The 22,470-nt window shown below is 42.5% G+C and overlaps 1 protein-coding gene across 5 annotated transcripts in view; it reads right to left on the bottom strand.

Annotated features, from left to right (window-relative positions):
• Positions 1–22,470, bottom strand: part of SEMA5B (semaphorin 5B) — a 267,532-nt gene that overhangs the window by 53,326 nt on the left and 191,736 nt on the right. For all 5 annotated transcript variants that reach the window (XM_040069356.2, XM_040069357.2, XM_040069358.2 and 2 more), the window contains 6 exons: positions 19,881–19,979; positions 18,939–19,152; positions 16,072–16,357; positions 11,704–11,839; positions 8,011–8,218; positions 5,582–5,789 (listed from right to left, as the gene is read on the bottom strand). In XM_040069356.2, coding sequence (XP_039925290.1) covers positions 5,582–5,789; positions 8,011–8,218; positions 11,704–11,839; positions 16,072–16,357; positions 18,939–19,152; positions 19,881–19,979 — 1,151 coding nt within the window. The remainder of the gene's footprint in view (positions 1–5,581; positions 5,790–8,010; positions 8,219–11,703; positions 11,840–16,071; positions 16,358–18,938; positions 19,153–19,880; positions 19,980–22,470) is intronic.

Here is a 22,470-nt window from a genome sequence, read left to right as displayed (position 1 = left end):
CATCTTACAGGAAGCACGCCCCAGCTCACTACCTCACTGTTTACCCTTGTCTGCTTTTTATTTCCAATTTCAGACACGTCCCTTTCCCAGACCATTCAAGTGAAGCTCTTTGACTGCTATTCTGAAAGCCACGTTCCTCAGACCTTACCATCCCCTCAAACCATAGAGGTCCATATCCTGCAAATAGTATGGATGCACTTAACTTTACATATACAAACAGCTACATTAAAGAAAATGGGAGTAATTGCCTGCTACAGCAGATGCAAATGTGTTGTCAGGATAGAGAAAATGGTATAATTTTGTACTTCTATTTAAAGAACACAGATCCATTTCATCTACAAACTTCATTCTTTCCAAGAGCTTTAGTGATCATGGTTCTGTTTGATGTCTTCATTCTCTGTCAGTGGGAGTCTCGCTATTTTCTTAAATGCAAGCAGAATGTCAAACCAGATGTGTAGTGATTTATCCTGATATATTATTGGGTACTGTGGATGACAAAACACTGGGCTGAGCACTCTCCTTTCTGCCTATGAAGTCTTCCGAAGCTTTTCAACATTATTGGTGATACAATAATTAGCTAATTCCCTTAATTGTGGAGAGGCCATATCAGCCAGAACAGATGGAAATTAATGATTAAGCTTTATCACAACATTTTTGTAGTCTGTTACCTTCCCTTTTGCCTCTATTTTTAAACGGATATTCAACGTGCTGATATTTTTTTTAACTCTCAGGGAGGAGATCTTCAAAACAAAATCTGGGCCAGATTTTCAACAGCCTCAGCTAAGAAAAAGGTGTTGGATTTTCAAGATCTTTGATGAACAATCTGGCCATCAGTGTCACCTCAGCGGTCTGCTGGATGCTGGTCTCCACTGAACAAGCGTCTCTGCTGTTCCTTCCCCTACCTTTTTAAACATTTTTCTTTTTACCCAACAATAGCTGATTGTTTGTCCTTCAAGGAACTATCATCATTCTGATGAAGGAGTCAGAGGACTTCCAACCCATATTCAATTAAATCCTTCCCCAAAACTGGAAGATTTTTAGACCGCTTCCCAGACTATGTTATTTCTCCAAACAAATTCCCCAATAGTTTCACTCCTGAAATATGGTAATCCTGTAATTCAGGTTTTAGAATCCTACATTCAAGTGCTTCACTCCTTTGTTACAGAGGATTTAGCATCATATAAGGCTTAAAAAAAAAAAAAAAAAATAACATTAAACTCCAAAGCCATCCTCTATGTGGTATCTCAACCCCCTCAAAGGTGGACATGGTACAAGGATCCTTCTTGGAGCTATAGTTCACTCTGGGGAGAGACAAAGACAGACGGAAACTCTGCTTCTTTAGTGTAGCTGCTGACCCTTTTCTTCCAAAAAGTCCCAGCCATTTCAGGAGTTACTCACCTATATGTACTTATTTTGTCTGATCACTGGCCCAGAGCTATTTAGAGGTGAGCTGTGCTTCTCTCACAGATATCAAGTCAGCAAATAAGAGTTCTTGTCAGCTGAGTCATTTCTGCCAGCTTTGCATTAAGTACCATGGCTGGAGGGGATGTTCAGCAGAATTTAGGCCAAGCAAAAGGGCAAAACCTCGGCATCACTCAACGGCAAATCCCCTGCAATCGGGTCAAAAAGCAGGCAAGGGTTCAGGTAAGAGCATGTCATAGCTGTGTGCAAGAGGACCTGGCTCTGGAAGCAGGAGGATCCACACTGGCATGAAGGTACCCTGAGGTGGCACTGACCCAGGCTGGGAGATACCCACAGCACGGCAGGGAGAACACAGGCAAGCCAAACCATCCGCAGAACCACGCCATACATCCAAACCTGCAACTTGCATCATGTTCACTGCAAGTTTTATGCATAAAAAAAATCATGGAAGGAACTAATATCAAGATAAAGTGCATTAAAATAAATTGCTCAGGATAGGGAGAGGAAAAGGGCTGGGTATTCAAGAGACCGTCTGGTCTTATTTCCAAACATTTTCTTTTCCTCATTTAAATGTGCAATCAAAATCCTTGGCCCACCTCAGGATTTCTGTCTGCTCAGAGGCCCAAGCTTCTGATGCTGCAAAGAGTCAACAGAAAGAGATCATAAACTATTCCTTGTAACAACCAGCTGCATTTTCCTGTCTGTCCGATTGCAATTCCAAAAATGAATAACTGCACCCCAGCATTTGCAAAAATTACTAAACTATGCCTTACAGATACATCCCACCTGAAAATAACGCTGCAGATCTGAGGTCCTCAGCTCTCTGAAATTCAGATTTGGGATTTTGCTCAGGCACATTCTAAAGATACAGTGATGTCAGAGATAAGGCTGCAGTACTGGTTCTTCAAATATTCCCCACCAAAGCTTAGGGGCAACTTGAGGTAAAAAAAAAAAAAAATCGAAGCTCATTTGAAAATTGCAGTGAAGTTACAAAGATTTCAAAGCCATGCAAAATTCAGCAGCAAGCACAGCCAAACTACCGCCCAGCAAAGCAACCTTCAAAACATTTTGCATATTCAAAGGGCTTGCAGGTTTTGCTCATGCTGGACATCTTCCTAAGAGCGAGCGGAGAAAGGCAGCGCTCAAGAGAGCAGGAAAGACAAACACCAGGAACAAGGCGAGGTCCCTGCAGCCAAGTCCAGCCAAGTCCAGCCTGTAAATTCGGGCAGCTGACATTACAGATGTCTCCCCATTGCCCCGTTGCTAAGAGCGGCTGCTCTGAAAAGACAGACTGAGACAGGTCAGCGGGCACGCACAAAACACCGCTCAGACACCCACCGCATCGAGACACGGGCCTGAGCTGCCGGTCACCGTTCAAGAGATTCAATTGGTGCCGTGTCAATGAACAAACAGTAAAGGAGATGGCAGAAATCCTTATCCCTTTCCATCTCTTCCGTTTGCTGCTGGTTTTCCCTCTGTCCCAATTCTGAGCTTTGGTACCAAGCCCCGAGGTTTTAAAGCGGCCGAGCGGCAAAGATCGCTGCTCAGGATCAGTGCTGGGGTCAATTTTGTTTCCATACGTGATTGCCTGTTGCAGGGAGCAGGGGAAGGCAGCTCTGTATCAGCAATCGCAAACCCACATCAGCCCCCAGGGTCTAAAAGGCTGAGAAGTTTCCTCATAACAGAAGGCAGAGCCCACAACGATGCGGTATTCCTGCCTGGGAGGCACAAATTCTCTCCATCACCTCCAAGCTTCCCCAGCCGCCCCACCAAAACAATTACATTATAAAAACTGCTGAAAGCAGAGCTTTTCAAGCAGGCGGGTCACGAAGTCACAGCACAACAAAACAGTAAGCAGGGAGTGTTGTAGGGGTGGGAGCCCTTCTTCCCATAGTGGCTGAATATTGGCGTGTATTAAATATAGACACAACAATAAGCAATAAATCACAGCCCAGGAGAAGTGCCAGGTGGAATGCACTGGAGGAAATTAAAATATCCTTCTTGATACTGTTCAGGATTGAAAGAAATACAAAGGAGGTCAAATTGACTTATCACCTACTTAGCCAGGATGCTAAGTGGAGAAAGTGTTCCAACACTTGCAGCTAAAAAAATTACAGCTGAATTATTTCCTAGACAAAAACAAACAAACAAACAAACAAACAAGCAAACAAAAAACCCACACCCCACAACCGAAACAACAAAACCCAAAAAAACTTAGCCTAAAGTGTAATAATAATATCATAAACAATCTCTCAAACAAATAAATAAACAAATGATGAAATTTCCTGGTTTTCCTACACTTTCGGGTTTTTTCCTTCCTTTTTCCAAATGCGCAGTCCCTCCATGAGACTCACCTTTGCAACAAGTGCTGTAGACAAGAACACGAAATGCTCAGCACCCAAATTTAGTAAATTCTGACCTCCCTCATCACATCCCACCAGGCCATCAGGAGGCCCTATCTCTTGTACCTCACTATTGCCCTGTGGCTGGGTGTTGCTGATTTCTATCACGAAACTAGTCAATGGAGGCAAAATTTGAGTCTTCCAGCCCTGAAGAACTGGGCTGTTTTAATATTTCACTCAAAATTGCCTCCAGAAAGTTTTAGAAAAAAACAGCACTGGTACACAAACTTCCCAGTAAGTTCAGCCAGGATTCAGCGCCATACAGAGCATAAAACTGAGGCTGCTTTTGGTCACCAGCAGGCACGGGAACCTTTGTGAGGTTAGGTTTTCGTTTTGCTGGGGTAAGCTTACAAAGGCTGATCTGCAGCCTCCAGGACCTAAATAGAGTGCTCCTGTGAGATACCCCACTCTTCTGCTCTCCAGTCACTGTTTTTTTCTTGCTTGCCCCATTTTAAGGCAATTCAGCAAACCTCCAACATCTGAATTTTAATGGAAGTGTCATACAAAGTACTTGGGCAGGTTGAAAATAGGACAGCATCTATAAATTACTGGAAAGGTTAACTCAGGATTAGGAAAGGAAAGGAAGAACTCATTTCTCTTGAAACTGGATCATATATATGTATACACACATAAATATTCTCAGACTGAGACTATATAGGACAGCCTGACAAGAACAGCTGTTATGTTCTACCTTTTAAAATCTCTGCTTTTAAGGGCTGAGGACAGGATGGCATTTTCCAGCTGTGGTTTTCTCTCACTAAACACTTCTGTGTCCGTGTGTTTCAGACATACGTGGATTTAGTACAAGCTGATAGATAACCTCAACGTGTTGAAAATAAAATTATAGTGACTTTTTCTATATCAATTTTTTTGGCAAGAGAATAGGGAGATCTTTCGGTAGGCCATGGAAGAGGGAACCCGTTTAAACGTTGCTAACAAAATCCTTCCTCTTGTCTAGCGCAGAGGACATCAGTACCCTCACAGAGGAAAGCAAGGCAAAAGCATGAGAGGAGAAGTATTTTCAAGAGATGTAAACAAGTAAATGCCTGCAGCACCCAATGAGATTACTTGAGCATCTGTCTCAAACAGTTGCTATCACACTCTTTCACCTGCTTAAATGGAGAGGCACCAGTTGGATGCAAAAACCTTCTACAGTTCTGTGTGAAAGACTGGACCCAAGGCCGACAATTAGAAAAAGTCATTTCTCCTACTCTCTTTATGAGGTACAATCAAGGCACAGAATCTATATTCAGGTATAAGAGGTGTCACACATAGTTGAGATGAACTATTGATTTCCAAAAGCAGTACCAAATTGCCACCCAGCCCAGCCCTGCCTCATCATGTGTTTGAGAGGTGATCACTCAGATAAGCAAGGAAATGCTGGCTGTAACCCAAATTCAGAAATCTTCAGCCATGGTGCCAATAAGAACCACCAGGAAAACACATGGGCTTAATAAAAGCAACACTATAATGTGAAGTTAAAAAAAAAAAAAAAAAGTAAATATTGTAAGCCCTTCCTTGGTAAACATGATTAATTTCTGAGGAGTATTAATTAACATTTACCAAAAAAAAAAAAAAGCTTATCCTCATTGCTCCTGTCATGCATGTATCTACCAGGAGATGCACTTCAGCAGTGATTCTTGTCTCTCATCAATAAAACAAAAAGCCTTCTAAACCGAGTCAGACTGAAACATGTTACCCTGGTGCTTTTTTCTTTAACCAGAAGTGGGATATATTAGAGCTGTAAATTTACTTACCCTTCTGTTCTGTACATGGAGCATCTCTCCAAAGGAATTTTTAGCACTCCATTATTTAGACCCACAAAGAGTGACCTGTCGCTGTGTAGGATTTGGAGACTCTTGATTGCTTCCTGCTGTCCATCAGGGAGGATCTGCATTTCCTCTAAATAACAACTCCTCAGACTCCTGTTAGTGGTAGAAAGGGCCTTCAAGATGGTGCCATACTCTAATAGAACAAGAAACAAGGCACAAGTAAATCTTGGAGGCAATGACTTCATTTCACACCTGCCTAAAGAGTGAAATATTAATGTCATCTTTACAGAGCTGGTTTGACCTAGTTCTGGGTCACCTGCTGCCCATGGTAGAGAGCTCCAGCTACATGGTTACAATCCTCAGCAGAAACCACCTGAGAATGCACTTAAATGGGAATTCAGATGGATGTGAACCATCTGGACACTGAGTACCTGGCAGTTTTTCCCAGTTGGAGCACTGAGGCAGAGTAGTCTGGTCCTGTTATCAGAGACTTACAGAGCAAGGTGACCTGGGATGGCAAGAATAATTTCTGGTGCCTTGAGTCTGTATTTCTATTGGTTTATGGAGCAGATCAGTGTGATCTGATGTCATGACAAATGACAACAGATGCAGCAGCCCTGCTGGAAATCTCTGAGGCCTCCATAATGACTGCATGGGTCACAGACCTAATTGATCCTCTTCCTGGAAGAAGCCAGCTTGACAAGGGGGTGTTATGGCATGAGGAGTGCATACACAGAAACATATATGTTTATGCTCTCACTGCTCTTATGTAAACAATTTAAAGATCTGCTAAGCCGTGGGAGATTAATGCACACCACTTTTCACTGAAATCCCCAAGAGGTCTGTCAGCCCAATTGTTCCTGAAACTTAATCTTTCTCTTCCAGTAACTTCTGCATTGGTGCCAAAGCTCAGCAATTTAAAGTGGTGGGGTTGGCCGCCATGTGAAATTTCCCTTTCACTTACACAGAGAACAAGACTGAAGTTTGGGCTCAGTTAGTCTCAAGACTAGCTTTGCGTTCAGGGCTGTCTCTGCTGAAGCATTCACAGGTTTAAACATTTCCAGCAGATCTTACTCTTCAGCCACCACTAACCAAGGCCATAAGGCAAACATGAGTAAGTAGTTAAGGTTATGGCACTGGACCTTTCTACACTAGTGATACAAAGCAGGAAGAATCCCAGCTTTCTGTAAGGCTTTGTAGCTTCGATTCCTCACTTTGAATATCAAGATATTGTATTGGCAGAACCATGTTACATTTCCATTTAAGTACAATCTTCTCACCATAATCAATGTTCATGGAGTTCCCATACTGGGAGTGTTGCTAGAACATAAAAAAAAAAAAAAAACAAAAAAAACCAAAACCAAAAACAACAAAAAAAACACCAACAAACAAACAAAAAAAAAAACAAAAAACCAAAACAAAACAACAACAAAAAAAAAACAAACAAAAAAAACTAAGATGATCACTTTTGAAATAAGTGGTGGTAAAAGTTGGATAAATTATGATGCAGTCCTGAAGGTCCATACTACTAAACGTGAGAATGAGGCAATGACTCTGCATTCAGATGTGAGATTAAATTAACACTTATGGAAGCAATCCATCTTATTCTAAAGTCAAAACTTCTGCAATAGAGGATAACAACATTATACCCATGAGGCTGGCCATATGCTCTGATTAATCAAACTATTTAATTTAACCTCTATCATTAGTATGAATATGGGCTAAGACAACAATTTATAACACTTTGTCCTTATTCAGCATCTTCACTTATCCAAGACACCTGTGCTTTTCAAAAGAGGCAACATGTCCTGCTAATCAGAGGATGGAAGTCAAAATCAAGAGACTAAATCATACACTTAATTCTACCACTGACTTGCTATGCTGCCACAAAAAAGCACTTGCTTCAGCTTCCCTATCTGCCTTAAACTTCAGTGCATGCTCATTCCTGAAAGCACTGGGAGTCACACACCAGTAGGGATGTGGAAGTGCAAAGAAAGACATAATTAAATCCCTGGGCAAGCCTGGAGGTTATGGATTATTATTGCTCGTTCAGAGATGGGTCTGTCATAGCACTGAGCGGCAACTGACATGCATGAAACCACAGAGCATTCCAGCAACCTCTGCTCCTCCCCACTGTTATTTATTAGTCTGATTAGTTGAAACATGTTTTTATAAGAGGGAGAAAAATGTTATTGTTCTTTTTAAACACAATGGAGATTTATAGCCTGATCCCTTGGGACTCTGCCTCAAGTCCTCCATCCTGTTTTTAATTTACTCAGGCAAACAACTTCCATGAGGACTTGTACCAAAATAGTAGTGAATGACAACTGTGTAAGGACTTCACAACTGGGCTTCCAGGGCTGCTAGGTCTGTGAGCAAGCAGGAGGAACTGTTTGAAGCGCTCATGCTCTTACCTGTTCCAATATACATGACGTGGTAGAGAGTATCCTTCCCCTGAACAATATCGACCACAAGTTTGGAAAATCGGATGCTGTCCTGAGTCACGTAGGGATCCACAGTCACTGGCTGCACCACATCATTCATCAGGAACAAGCGCTGTGCGTCCTGCAGGACTCTCTCTGTCAGGTTCTCATTAGGGCTGTCATCGTTCAGTGTCCCACACTAAAATACGGAAGACTGAATTTCAGAAAGTGCATCTTCTCCCCAGCACAGCATGGAAACTCGTGTCCTGTTGATTTCCTGGGGAGGTGGGTCTGTGTGAGGGTCACAGGATTAAGTACATAGCCTGATCACAGGTCCCTAGCCTAGATTTGGCCACTCTTTGAAAACTTTTGTCCTACGTGGTCCACTGACCAGCAATGTGGAGCTTCATTCCCTTGTGATACCCTCAACCAGCACAGCAGAAGGGCAAAAGGCTTTAACAAACCATGGAGAAAAAGAAAGAGTTAAAACTAGCTGTAGAAATATTTAAAGGTACCAGTGGAGAAAAAGTTTTGTGGTGATAAATCCTTGACACATTTCAGACAATGTTCAGACTCTACCTAGCATCTCAGTCTGTATAACCTGGATTTTAAAAAAACCTGAAAATGGAGTGGTTTTGCATCAAAGACCAAACGTGCCACACTGCTTTTCTTTGATGTGCTCCCTTCTGGACAGGCCCCATCAGCTGCATCTGCAGCAAGGCAGTTTAACCCCAAGCTCCCCCCACCCCACACTCTTCTGTCCTGACATCAAATGGCAGATCAAGCCATGAATACCCATCCTCCAGCAACAAGGGAGGTACTGAAACAGCACTCAATTCCCTTGTACAGCAAGGACAGGGGAGAAAAAGAGCTCATCTTGTGTCTTTTAAACAGCCTAAGTCCCACCAGGTGGATAATCCATTTTAAGGCCTGAGTTTCCATCTTAGATTAATCTCTAGAACTCTAGTATTTTCAAAAGCCAGTGCTAGTTTTTTATGTCCATGTCAGTAGCTGGGGCCAGATCTCCCTCTTCCCCACAATATCATGCATGGAGGGTAGAAAATTTATTGCTCCAAAAGGCAGCAGGGTGACTGGTTATTTATCTTCCCAAGATCATGGGAGACACCGGTACAACTCAGTCCTACTGAGTCCCATACTCAGTCTGTGAATAACTTCACTACTCACTAAATGGAACTCACAGCTGGGCAACTTCACTAGAAATAAAATCCCACACATTTCTTTTTGTTCATTTTGGGTCCAGGTGTTTGGGCTTTCCTTGAAGAGAAGTCAGAATACTGAGACTTAGGATGCTGGTTTACAGCACTTGAGCTGCAGTGTACAAATTTCCCATGTGCACGCTCTCGATGCGCATCACGGCAGCTCTTGGCGGCATCGCTGCCTTTCGCGCATGCATCACGCAGCCCTTCCCCTACCATGTGCTAAAATGAGCTGTCAGGGGGTTAACACACAACCACACAGTAAATATGGATTCCAGTGGCTGGTGTACTAAGCCTTACAACATTCTAGAGGTTGTGTGAACTAGCAGAACACAGGTAGGTTAATTCTCACAACCTACGAATATGGTAATTTTTTAATCAATTTAAGCATCTTCCTGAATAGCCAGACTAAGAAAACATCAGTGGGTTTTTTACGTGTCCTCCGGTGGGTTTTAATGCTTTTTTCTATTGCAATGGTCTTTTTTTAGTTCATAGCTCATCCAATATTCTAAAGAGTTCTCAGATCTCTCTCTTTTGTTGTATCCTATACTGCTTCTGGTTCACACCACTGTCTTCCTCTGGATGCTTTTCTCCCCATTCACTTTCCCTTCTAGAGCATCACCTAAAAGGAGTTCCAGTGGCAGGAATGTCATTGTTGGTTTTGTTTTCTGTTCTCAGCAAGTCACAGATAATTCTTCTGGTCTATTGGCAGCTCATGTGCTGACACAGCATCCCTCTGGTTTGGTTTAATGTTGTTTTGTTCTAATTTCCTGATTATCTGTACTGTCCTGGTCCCCTGCATCCTTCAGTATTTCTCCATCCCCTCTGCAAGAAAAAAAAAATTCTGGCATGCTTCCCTCATCCTTCTTTGTGAACACTGAGGCAAAAAAATTAATTTAATGTTTTTGCAATATCTGCCTCTTCTGTCACTAAATTACCCTTGTCATCTCCCTAAGGCTCCTCACTGACCTCTTGTTCCTTCTGTACCTGAAAAACATCTTAATCTCTTCTTGCAATCTTCCTTTTGTCTACCACATACCTCTTTTTTCTTTCCTTATTTTCCTCTGACCCTTTTCTTTCATCTTGCTGCTGAAATCTTTACACTCCACAATTTATCTGATACTTTTCACTGCATGAAAATGCCTTCCAAAGTCCTTTCCTATTCCTTCTGGATTAGCCTAGCAAGGGACTCAAAGTCCTTGATTCTCAGTTTGCCTTAATATTCCCTTAAATTAAAATAACACCCCAAGAACAACAGCAACAAAAACCTGGCTATGTTTGGCATGGCTGGACCTTCAGCAAGGCTTTGTTTCTTGGTTTTGAGTTCACCAAGCTGAGAGGGCGAACAAGAAGCCAAGCCTGTCCCACCTTGTATGGGCAGGAGCTCTCAGTCGGGTGCCAAGAGGGAATTCAGGAGGAGAAATCAGGTACCTCAGCAGGAAGATTGTGCTGTCCCTGCCTGCAGCAGAGACCTGCCTCCCATCTGCTCTTGCTGTGATTTCAGGCGACTGTAGAGTTCTTTTTGGAAGGTCCTTGACATCGCCAGTTTGAAGGCAGATGGCATTTGCAGGCAGCCTCAGCACATTTGCCATCATAAAGGAGAGCCAGACTCAGACAATTGGGCTGAAAGGATTTGCTATGGGGAAGCAAGGACATGAAGACAAGTTCATCCTCCCCAGGACTGCCCTGCTAGGAAGGGGCTGAGCTGTAAAATGGGCTCATGCTTCGGAAGACTGAGGTTTGTTGTGGCTGTCTCACACATACTCTGCCCCACACTGACTGGATCTGCTGATAAAGCAACTGAAGCTGTTTTATAATTTTCAAGATTGCTTTAACTGGTAATCCTGCAAAGTTGCTCGTTCATAAACTCAAAGATTTTTTAAAGGAGAAGGAACCCCTGTGCCAATCCTCATGTGTCCCCTTCCACCAGTTACCGTGGCAGCATGTCCACGGCTTCTGGCTGAGCTACCATGTGTTACAAAGTCATCCATCTTCCACTGAAGCACTGGTAGCCTTAGGGGCCCTATCAAGTGATGGGAAATTCATCACTTCTTTACAGATCACAGTGGTTAATTACCCTTCTTGTTTAAAAAAATATAGATTGTCTCCATTCTCATTTGACTTTGTCCAGCTTCAGCTTCCAGTCCTTCCCAATTCTAGCAGGCTCATGTCCTCTTGTGAGAATCACATCCTCAGAGTACACGTGTCAGTGATAAGTGCAGCAGAGTTTTAAATCAATCATTATTATAAAAAAATCCAGAACATTCTTATTATTCCTTAAACCATTACATTTTTGCCATGAATTCTGTGGCAAGGAGTTCCACAGATTAAAACACTCATAAATGTGGAGAAATACAATTTCTCTGTGCTATGGGTCTGCCTGGAAAAATGAGCCCTACACAAATCAACGCACTGAAGTGACAGAACATCAAAGGGACTGCAGCAAACTGAAGGGCAACAGCAGTACCTGGAAATTAGGGATGGGGTTTAACGTTGGCAGCCAGGCTGATCTCGGGTTTTCCTGGTAGCGGAAGGGGCCATTAAATGCCTGAGTAATGGCACTCAGATTGAAGGCACACACTGCTGAGGCAGCTATGCTGTTTCTGGAAAAGGGGAGGGGAAAAAAAAATCAATTTAATCCTTAGCACATTGACATTTTCATCATAACAGACATCTAACTCCATGCAAATAAAATACATGTAAATTTCTCAGTAAACGTACAGTGATACCAATCTCACAGGGAGTTTAAAAAAAAATAAATAAACTGTAAAATGCAGATGATTTGCATGACAATTTTGAGAAGGAATTTTTAGTTTGGTTTTAAAATGTCAGAGATTTAAGGGCCACGGAAGCAGTTTTGACAAGAAAGGAATACAGTTTAATTTGCATGGATTATTTGTGTCTGGTTTTATTTTCATTTTTTTAACAACCCATCTACCTTTATTGATTACAAACAAGCTGATTTTTAATCTCTTGCTGTTTCTCAAGGTGAAATTCTGTTTCTACAGGTTCCTGAAATCTTCAGCTATAAAATATATCACCTAATATTGTATTTATATACATGCAGAGGAAGGGAAAAGGCGACAGTGACAATCCAGCTGGTTCTGACAGCAGCTCAGTGTGCAAAAGGTCTTGCTAATCCGTGAAAACCTCTGTTTTCAATGACCACAGTTCACTTCTGTGTGTTCCCAGGTGCGAACAGGATCTGTCTGGGGCAGACTGCTCACCAAGCACACTCAGCCAGGGGAGGCACAGCACGGCGGGGGAAAGGCTGCTGTGGGAAGGACTCTTGGGAAAGGAAGGTGTTTTAAGGATGCTGGGCTGCCCAGTCACACTGCACACAGATCAGCTGGCCTTTGCTGCTCCATTTCAGCCCTGGAGGACCCATTTCTGCAGGGTCATGAGCCAGCTCATCTTCTCCTGCCTCAAGAGGCTTGGAGGGCACTTCCTATATGGTGACCTCAACAAAACTAACCCAGAGGGACTTTTGATAAGTGATGACCTGAAATTCAAACCTGCTCCCAGTTCTTCCCTCCCCTCTGGCATTTTTTTTTTTTTTTTTCTTTTTTTTTTTTTTAAGGAAAACCACAGAGTTTAGAGAAAAAGATATCAAAATAAAACTAAAAATAGGGCCAGCATGAGAGACTGATTCGTCATGGTGCCTTTTAAATAACCCAAGCCCTGCTGTATGTATCTTTCTGCTAATTAAGGCAATTTGAATTCCCTGAAAAGAACACTTTTTTTTTTCTTTCTTTTTTTTCTTAACTAAACCAATAATTACACTCTCTTGCACACACAAAAAAAGCCTTTCTTCACCATTCCAGGCTGGAAAGCAGAAGAACAGATTCTTTCAGAGCATATTTCTTCCTAGCAATACAACATCAGGAAGAACTTCCTGCTTTGCCTTTCCATTCCCTGTTCCCCCCTGCCCCTTGCATCCCCAGAATGATGGAGTAGCTCACTTTGAACATGTCAAAGCAACGCCAGGCAAACCTTTCTCCACTTTTGTCTGAACACCGCTGATGCAGTGCATGCTCACAGACAGCAGCTTTTAAGACAAACCTAATGATGGATGACAAGCAAATGCCTTGAGGCACACACAGGAAAAAAAAAGACAATGAGGGAGAAAATGAAAAAGGAAAAGAAAGAATAAAATTCCACTAGTCTAATGAAAATACTTAGAAGAAAAAAAAAAAGATATTTTTAGGGCCCTGCTAAGGACTTCATAGTTTAGCCTTTTCTCTTTGCTGGAAAGGAGAAAGGAAAGAGGTTTTCCATTAAATCTGTGGACCATTTTCTTTTCCATCTGTGGGCTGGCATATTTCCCATCCCTCCTTATGAAAAGTTTGATCCCAGTCTCAAGCCAGTGACATCAACTGGTGCAGCTGGCCCCTGTGTTTTGATGTGAAGTGTAACTTCCTTTGTTCCCACCTCCTACCTCCTGTGACTAACTAGCTGGTTTAAAGTTCAAAAAAGTTTTAACATTGTCTCTATTACCTCCCAGAAAATTCTAATAAAAACATATTAAATATTTCATCAGCAGCTTCCCCTAAAAGCTCTCTTCCCCACTGATTCAGCTGGGTATAAGATAACATGAAGCAATAAATCTACATGTGGGTGTTACCACTACCACTAATTCCCCTTTGTTATAAGATGACCCTAAATTCATTAAATATGAACCTTCCAAAGTAAGAAGTACCTGTAAAAAACAGCAACAAAAAAATCATAGTTTTGTGTTGCATTGGCATTTTCTCACAAAGAAACTCAGGCTGGTGCATAAATTAACCCTCTTTGGTATGCAGAGCTCATGCAGCATGATATAAGTCCCAGTGAAAGTTAAAAGAATAATTACCATTATTTCTCTAGTCGGATGACAAATTGGAACATTTTCTCTTTGAACTTTTAAAAGAACACCACGTTGTAGACCCAAAATTCTATTTGATCTAACTTCAGCTGTTATCAATTACTAACTTCTTCAATTACACAAATGTTGCATATTATATTGTCTTCAGATGATGTAAGCGAGATCCTGTATCCCTGATGTACAAAGAATGCTCAAGTGTTCCCAGAGGAGGTAGATAACACTCCTCACATCTCATGTTAAACTTGGGAGATGGACACAGCAGAAGAGAACTGTCCAGCCTGAGCAAGTCTATGCCTCCCCCTTGATCATCCAAAAATGTCACTAAGTTGATAAATTAAATACAGTTATTAACAGTTTTCTCATTTCCAACTTCCATTCTTGGCTGGATAAATGGACAAATGGATAGATAAAACATTACCACTATGGGCACAGAAAAACTGGGGGAAAAAAAAAAAAAAAAAAAAAAAGGGTCAGCTCAAATGCCCAAAGCAATAGCCAGATTTCCTTTTAATGTTCAGGAAGTTTGGCTAATATCCTCTAAATGTTTTTAAAGAATGACTCATGTGCCTTTCAATCTGAGGACCTAGTCCACAGTCAAGGTGCAGTGCTCAATCATGTTTATTTTCTCTAGGTGCTTCTCTGCTGGCTCTCTTTTGACTGACATTGGCAATGATGGAACAGAAACAAAACATGGGAGAGGGATGAGGGTGGCCAAACACTTAGCTATTTCTCGGAATTTACGGACAGGGAAGAGCATTCAGGCTCTGTTGACTCACGCTGAGGCTCCCCAACAGCAGTTTAGCTCAAGAAGTTGGGGCTGATGCTTTGTGACTTCAAGGGCTGAAGTTCAAGCCCAGTCACACCAGCAGGTGACACATTAAAACAGGAGGGTTTGTACTTCAGTGGGGCTTCCCTCTGGTTTTCTGTGGGCTCCCTGGGAACAGGCCCTTATTCATACTGGGCAATACAGCACTGCACACAAAATGCCCTAAGATAGCTGCCCAGCACGAGGAAGGCACTTGGAGCATTTGCCATATGGAGTAACTACTCAGATTTTCATTCCCTAGTTTACATGTCAGGCTAACACCCCCCTGGAGAATATGTATTATTGAAACTCAATACCATGCAGACTGGTTAGAGCTTGAAACTTATCATCCTAGCCTTAGGCATCAGAGAAAAAGTTATTTGAGTTTTTCTGACTTAAAAATATACATTATGAGTTTTTTAATATATTTTTTAATTAACTCCTCTTCTCCTTTCTGCTTTCACAGCTACACTAAATCATTCCAATTACAAGTTTTTTCAATATCAAGCCAAGAAGAGGTGATTATGAAGTATCAGAAATCATACCTTCCCCTCAGAGTTCCAACATTGCTTTTGATTTGTGGACCTCAAGCAGTCTGTGGCAGAGGTAAAACACCTCCTCCTTGGAAATGCTAAATGGCTTGTGGCCCTCATGACCTTGCTCTTACAGTGTTGTTCAACTGCAATAGATGTTATTTTCAGTCTAGGCTGTTGTGATCCCATCTGCCTCATTCTTCTCCTTCCAGCCCTTCTCTCCCAAGTGTGTTCATCTCATGGGCCAGCTCCAGTGTTCACAAAATTGTGTCAGATTGTGCAGAAATTAATGTGTTTCTCTTGGGTCATTTTTAGATCATCTCTCAAAACTACACAAGTTGCACTGTTCCTACAAAAAGTCTGAAGTCTGTCAACGCTCAGGTTTGTATCAAATTAAGTTACCCTAAAACTGCACAGTCATCTTTTATGGACTCCAGGAATCTGTGAACCATGGATTAAAAACACTTTCCTAGAGGCTCCGTTGTCATGATGGATAACACAGACCTATCTATTCTTTCACATTTACCAAACGATCTTTTAAAAATGATTGCTCAGACTGTCTAAGAAATCGATACATTGTCAGTCTCAGACTGCTGGGGATAGAGGAAGGGCAGTAAAGCCAGTGTAACTTACACATTAGTAGTGAAGACACCGTAGATCAGATCTTGCTCAGGAAGGTAGAAGGTGCTTTGCAATTCATTGTAATAGAAAGGGATTTCTCCAGCACGGGAGCAGTTCAGTCTGGCCTTCATGAAAGTTGTCCACGTGTCCTCCAGCAAAAATCTCCCTCCAATATCATTTTTGCAAACCCTTGCCACACGAGAATACACTGTTTTCCCACAGTCATGTTCCACCGCGTTCTCACGGAAGAAGAAGTAGGTGAACAAGCCGATGTCATAGGCAGCAATAAAGTTAGGCTCTGAAAAATAAACATTTGAAGAGATTTATATAGGTCAGAAATCAATCCATGCTCACTGACTTGCTCAATGCACTGCACTGCCAGCTCCATTTATGCAGTCTGTCAAAGCTGGGACCAGTGGGAGTTTGGAGTCAGCAAAGGACATAAAAACAGTAGATGGGAGTAATGATATATGAGGATATAGCTCTAGTACCTTTTTTTCAGATCTTGGAAAGGCCCCGTTGTTTCTCCACTTTATTGGCAAAGCTGCTACTGATTTCAGTGAAAGCAGAATTCAACACTTTGCATATGCATGACTATTCTCTGTACCTATACTCATCTTAGAAGAAAAATCCTTCCCATTGGGCTGCTTCACCTATTCACTTTTGAAGTGGACCTTATGATGTGTTAAATATGCTGTGTGCATCCGCCCGATTCCCCAGACAGCTGCAGTGAAACGTTCAAGCTACTCTCCCAGCACTGTCACATCTGGCTTTTATCATGAAACCTTTCCAGTTTCTAGGCACAAAAGATTATCTTATGTCCATAAAACAAAACCATGCCAGACACTGACGGTAGTGAAACGTGCTCTCCTTAACGCTTCCTCTCCAAAAATTTTCGGTATTATTTTCACAATAATAGAAAAGAACCTTGAATTTACTAGGTTTAGTAATAAATATTTTAACTGTGGATATAACAAAGCTTCAAGGTGTATAGTCTTTTATCCTAAAAATTTCTTTGGTAAAATGAAAGGTTTGGCCAATGAATAATATTTGATCAAACAAACAAACTAACAAACAACCTTCCCCAAACCTGTTGGTTTTATAGGGTGTTTTTACAATGTTCATTTCTGAGTAGTGATCGAAGGAAGAAATAAAAAAGGACATACAGAATTCCTCTAAAGCTGCAGCCCAGGACTGAAAGGAGAACAGAGAAAGGCAGGTCACTGCTGCTGCAAGGCAAGTTTGGGAAGCAGATGATGGTACAGTGGGGAGGGCATTGCAAATCATCTCCTGTCAAACTTTCTCCTTCAAACTAACCACGACCTGTAGAGGGACCATTGTGATCCCCAATCTGACTTTCTGCCTAACATGAGCCAGAGAATTTCACCCTGTAGTTCCACCATCAGGTCCTGTAACTAACAGGAGAATTAGACTACATTTTCGGAAGGAGATCAGGTCTTACTGGACAACGTCACCTGGCTTTACATCCATCATTTTCCTCAGTGACTTGCTCAAATGACTAAAGACTGACCCAGCTGCAACCTGTACTTTTCCCATTTGACATTATCTGGTTTCAGCTTCCAATCACAGGTTCTTGTCATGGCTTGTCTGCTAGATTAAAGAACTTTATCCTTTCCAAAATCTTCTCTTGATGTAAGTACTTCCATATCATGAACAAAACACCTTTTATCTCCTTTTCAGAAAGATAAATAAATTGAGCTCCTTAAGTCTCTCACTGTGAGGCAGGCTTTCCAAGTTTCAAATCACTGAATAGCTCTTCTCTGAATCACCTTCAGGTTTTCTGTTTCTCATTGAAAAGTGGCCAGAACAGGACAAAATTACTCCGATGTCACCAATGCTGCACAAGGTTATAAATCCAAGAGTCACATTAGTTTTTCCAGTCACGTACGAGAACTTCAGTTACTGTTTGTCATCCTTAAACTCCCCTGTTCCAATGTGGCTTCCTTCTGAATCTTGTATTCATGCACAGACAAGAGGAATGTGTTTTCAATGAGTGTATATGGACTATGATGCTTCTTGGTCCTAATTTGCAGTCTTTTCTGACAACAACCTTTTCCTTACACTCCAGATCTCCATACTGACTTCAGTATGCCTGCAGAAGCCTAGTTCAGTCTTATTGAGCTCCACAGAGTGCACAGTCCCACTGCTCTTATCTTTAATTGAAAGGTCCTGAAATCTAATAGAAAGATTTCAAATATCTGGTCAGTTTACCTGGGTAAAAGGAGATAGGGGGAATATTGGGGTCTCCATCACTACAGTCTGCTCAGACTAGAAGTGCTTTGCCCCACTTGGAAGGTGTGAACTCAGTGCAGGGATTACTGGCTGAAATTCTATAGCTTGCTTGAAGCAGGGTATTATCACATTGGGGTAAGAGTTGCTTTTAATAACTATAAATCCACATCAGCACGGACTCACATGGAACATAATGTGCTGTGAAATTTCTCATTTTTGGAGTGATCTTGCACTGAAACCAGGCATCTTCAGCTGAGTCGGTGGAAGTAAAGAGTGCCTATCACTCTGCAGAACTGGGTCAACAATATGATGCTTTAAGTTGATTTTGATCTTCAAATCTTTGAGTGGTTTTCTTGTTAAAATGATGTATTTGGTCATCTCACAAGACAGAGACCCATATATATGTTAAGTAGCCTGCAAGACCCACTTTCTATATTCAAAGTCAACTTTTCTGAAATAATTCCAGGCTCTTTTTAAATGCCTTCTAAGCTGCATTGATTATTGCTCCAGAAGCCTTTCCCCATCATAACTCTGGATCTCGATACGAAAAGAGAGAGAAAGATTTACAAGCCTGTCAAGCTGACTTTAATACATCTCTTCCTCAGATGTGACCCACATGACTTTACCATTGAGCCATTTGGAGTTGTATTGTGCTGTCCTAAGTGGGGGAACATTTCCAAGGCTGCGGTAAATAGCAGGATCCCGTCCAGAAAAATCAATCACAGTTGCAGCATAGAGCTCTCCTCGTGATGTAATCACAGCTGTCGAGTTATGCCGAGGGTCGTACGGGCACCGAGCCACTCCATTAATTCTGTCAATGATTTTGCTGAGATTTCCTACCTAAAAGGAGAGAGAAGAAAATTTAAAAAGCATCTGACTTTTTTAATGGTGTAAAGAATTTGGTTTGCCCATGAGTACCCACGAGGAAATCCCTGATTTTTAAAAATCAGGGAGCTATGAGAATGGAATCTTAGTGATGACTGAAAATTGACCTTTACAGCCATCATTTGCCAATGTAAGAAGCTGTGTCTGAGCCTCGCTGATCCTATTGCTTTGTACAAAGGGTGATTCTCCAGCCAATAAAGCCCAAACCCACGCGGTGTAATCAGGTGCTCCTGGCGCAAGCAGAGGCTTTTAATCTTCTGTAGACACCTCCTGAATACATACTGGCCTTAAAAAACCATACAAATAAACATTTCTCTGGGCCTGCTCCTGTCTGCCTTGAATCCAAGGGAGTTTTGCCACTTATTTTAGAGAAATTTTAAAGTATTCAGCTCAGGAGGTACTCACAGCTAAACTTGTCTATATTCCCCTTTCTCGGTGCTGTTCCCAAGGTTTACATGAGCAGCACTTTGTCTAGACCAAACTCATCCATAACATGAACTTTTTGCTCCCCAATTGCAGACACACTCATTGCCCCAAAGCAGCCCAAAGAAGAAAACCAACATAATTTCAGTCAGCTACATTTAGAACATATTTTGTGCAGCCATGATAGCCTGCCAAACAACTGTTCCTCCCCAGAGCATGCATCCAACCCTCTCCATCAGTGTAAAAGAGGCAAACCAGACCTGTCGACTGGAACACACTGGTGAAAAGGCATTGGTGCCACAGGTAAAAACCTTCTTGCCATAAACAATCAGCACTCGGACATAGTTCTGGCACTCTTCCTACAGGGACACAAGACAGAGACAAAGGATTTTTAAAAATTTTATTACATTAAAAACATACCTGTGTTGCAGCAGGAATGCACCTTCCTTAGCTCTAACCTGAGCTGAGGTTTGCTGCCTCAAGAAGCACACAGCTGTAGGGAGCCAGCAGTCTAAGTGAGCAAGTCCAGTTAGCTGGTTATTTCTCTAACCATGGCCCTGCACAGTCCTAGGGTAGGATGTTATCCATCAGGTCAATTTTGTCATAGGTACAAGTGCCTTTTTCTGTGCTCTGCTTAGATTGGAGGAGAAATTCTCCCTCTTTCCATGATAATACTTCTGACCTATTTTCCCAGTAATGCTGCAGCTTTGAAAACATTACCCAGCCACCAGCTACAGTGAAGGACAGCAGGTCTGTCTGCTATATATTCAAACCAGTGCCAGCCGGAAAACAGCAGGAACTTCTCTTTAACAGACCAGGCTGGTCAGAGAACCTCATGCTTGAGCAGGCTGCTACTTTCTGCCTCCCAGAAGATTGTGTGCTCAGGATTTTCTATGGTACAAGGAGTTTCTCTTTCAGGCCAGGCCAGTGAGAAATAGCAAGTTCCCAGTCTCAGCTGCTTGAACACTTGCTGGTACCAGTAGGCAACTCCCTCCACATGCCCCTTCCCAAAGGTGTGGGGGTCCTGCTGTCCCACGCTGTGCTGGGGTGGCAGCACAAGGCTGCAGTTGCCTTTTTGTTCAGAAAATCACCTTCACGTTGTCAGAGAGAGCCATGGTCTCTCTTTCTCCCCACAGACTCATATCCAGAGACCTGTGGAGTGCAGATCAGGCTAACTGAGCATCTCCTGGAGTTAAGCAGTGGGGGTAAAGGAGGCCACATAAGGCAGGAACTTTCTAACAGTACACACAGGAAGAGGGAGGTGAGAGACTAGTGTGCAATTCCCAGAGGCAGTGCTAGAGGCTGCAGAGCCACCTGCCCCAAGGATCACCCAAAGAGCCCCAATGAGCCACGTGCACCAGCCTGCCTGCCCTGGGCCCTGGGCCACCTCAGAGAAGGGGATATTAGCAATGACTGGGCTGCAAGGGAAGAAAGTCTATTATGTTACACCATAAACAGAAAAGGAAGCTTGGTAAAAAATAGCAACCTCAACTGGGTTAGCCAGGCTGCTTTGCTTTCTTCCCTCCAATAGATCATCATTTGCCACTAAGCTGAGCCTACAGCTGCAGACACCGCTTCTCCCTCCTGGAAGCAGCAATCATTCAGCAAGCTCCTGTCTCACAGTGCACCATGCTGTTGATCATTTCCCTGAAGACTTCATTTGCAACACTCAGCAGTGTAAAAACACCCCCTGTCATCTGGAAAGGAAGAGGCTTGCTCAGCTGGATTACACGCTATCTTATTTCAGTTGCTGTACGGAAAGGATTCAACATAGAAACCTGCCAGGGTTAGCCACAGATGGCAACTGCATGGACATGAGATGTGATCCTTGCTTTTGAATGGCACACACTGCACTCCAGAGCCAGCCCAGGAGCACTTGCCCAGCCTGGAAAGAGGCTACTGAGTGCCACAGAGCACATGCTGCCAGTCTTGAGGGGCAGCAGGAATCAGATATCAGTGCCCAGCACCCAAAAATGAGGTGGGAGCTTAGATTCACAGCTGGGTCAACTCTTTTTATTTCAGAAGCAGATCAGTCATGGAGACTGTGCATCAGTCTATCAAACAGGAGCTTGAGAAGCACTGTCCCACCTGCTGTGTGTTGAGAGCAGTGGTCTCATTGCTTGCTTTAACAAGACAAAGGGCTTGCCAGCCTCTCTGCCCTCTCCTGTCACAGCTGCATGGTGCTGGGAGCCCTGACAGTTCCTTCCTGCCCTAGAGATGTCTGTGTTTCATGACTGGGTTAGGTATTTCCTCTTTCTGTAGAGTACAGTTATTCAATCCCACATAATTTTAGGACCACTATATATTTGACTGCAAAGTACTAAAAATTCTTGAACAAATGCTGTTAAAAAAGAGTATTGGGTCGTCTCCCAAAAGAGTGTTGTTTCAGAATATGATTGATTTGCCATCTCACCTGGAATGCAGTTCTGTACTCAAATTTCACCCAATAAGAGAGTACCCAACTGCTCCCCTTCCACTGCCACTATTCTCTGCTTTGTGCAAGGTCTGAGCACAGGTTCTGACCTAAAATAGCTAAGACCAGTTATGTTGCTGGACCCTTTGCTGCCCAGCTACTACAATGTATTCCTAACTAAAGTCCTGTCCAGCAAAAAATCTAAAATCCTAATTTGGAGAATTCCCTTTATTTGCACAGAGCTGTATTACAGATTAACAAACTCCTATTTCTATAAAAATCTTCCCAGCTGAGAAGATAGCACACCAAAATAATTTCTGTGGAAGGTCATGTGCTACAGTCTACTGGCATTGATGAACCTGTTGCAGACTTTTACTCCATTTTTACTGCTTAAATATAATGCTGCCAGGTGTGTGCCATGTCCACCTGTAGCTGTT

This window comes from Hirundo rustica, chromosome 7, assembly GCF_015227805.2.
Source record: "Hirundo rustica isolate bHirRus1 chromosome 7, bHirRus1.pri.v3, whole genome shotgun sequence".
Lineage (NCBI taxonomy): Eukaryota > Metazoa > Chordata > Aves > Passeriformes > Hirundinidae > Hirundo > Hirundo rustica.
This window is presented reverse-complemented; position numbering and strand designations above follow the sequence as displayed.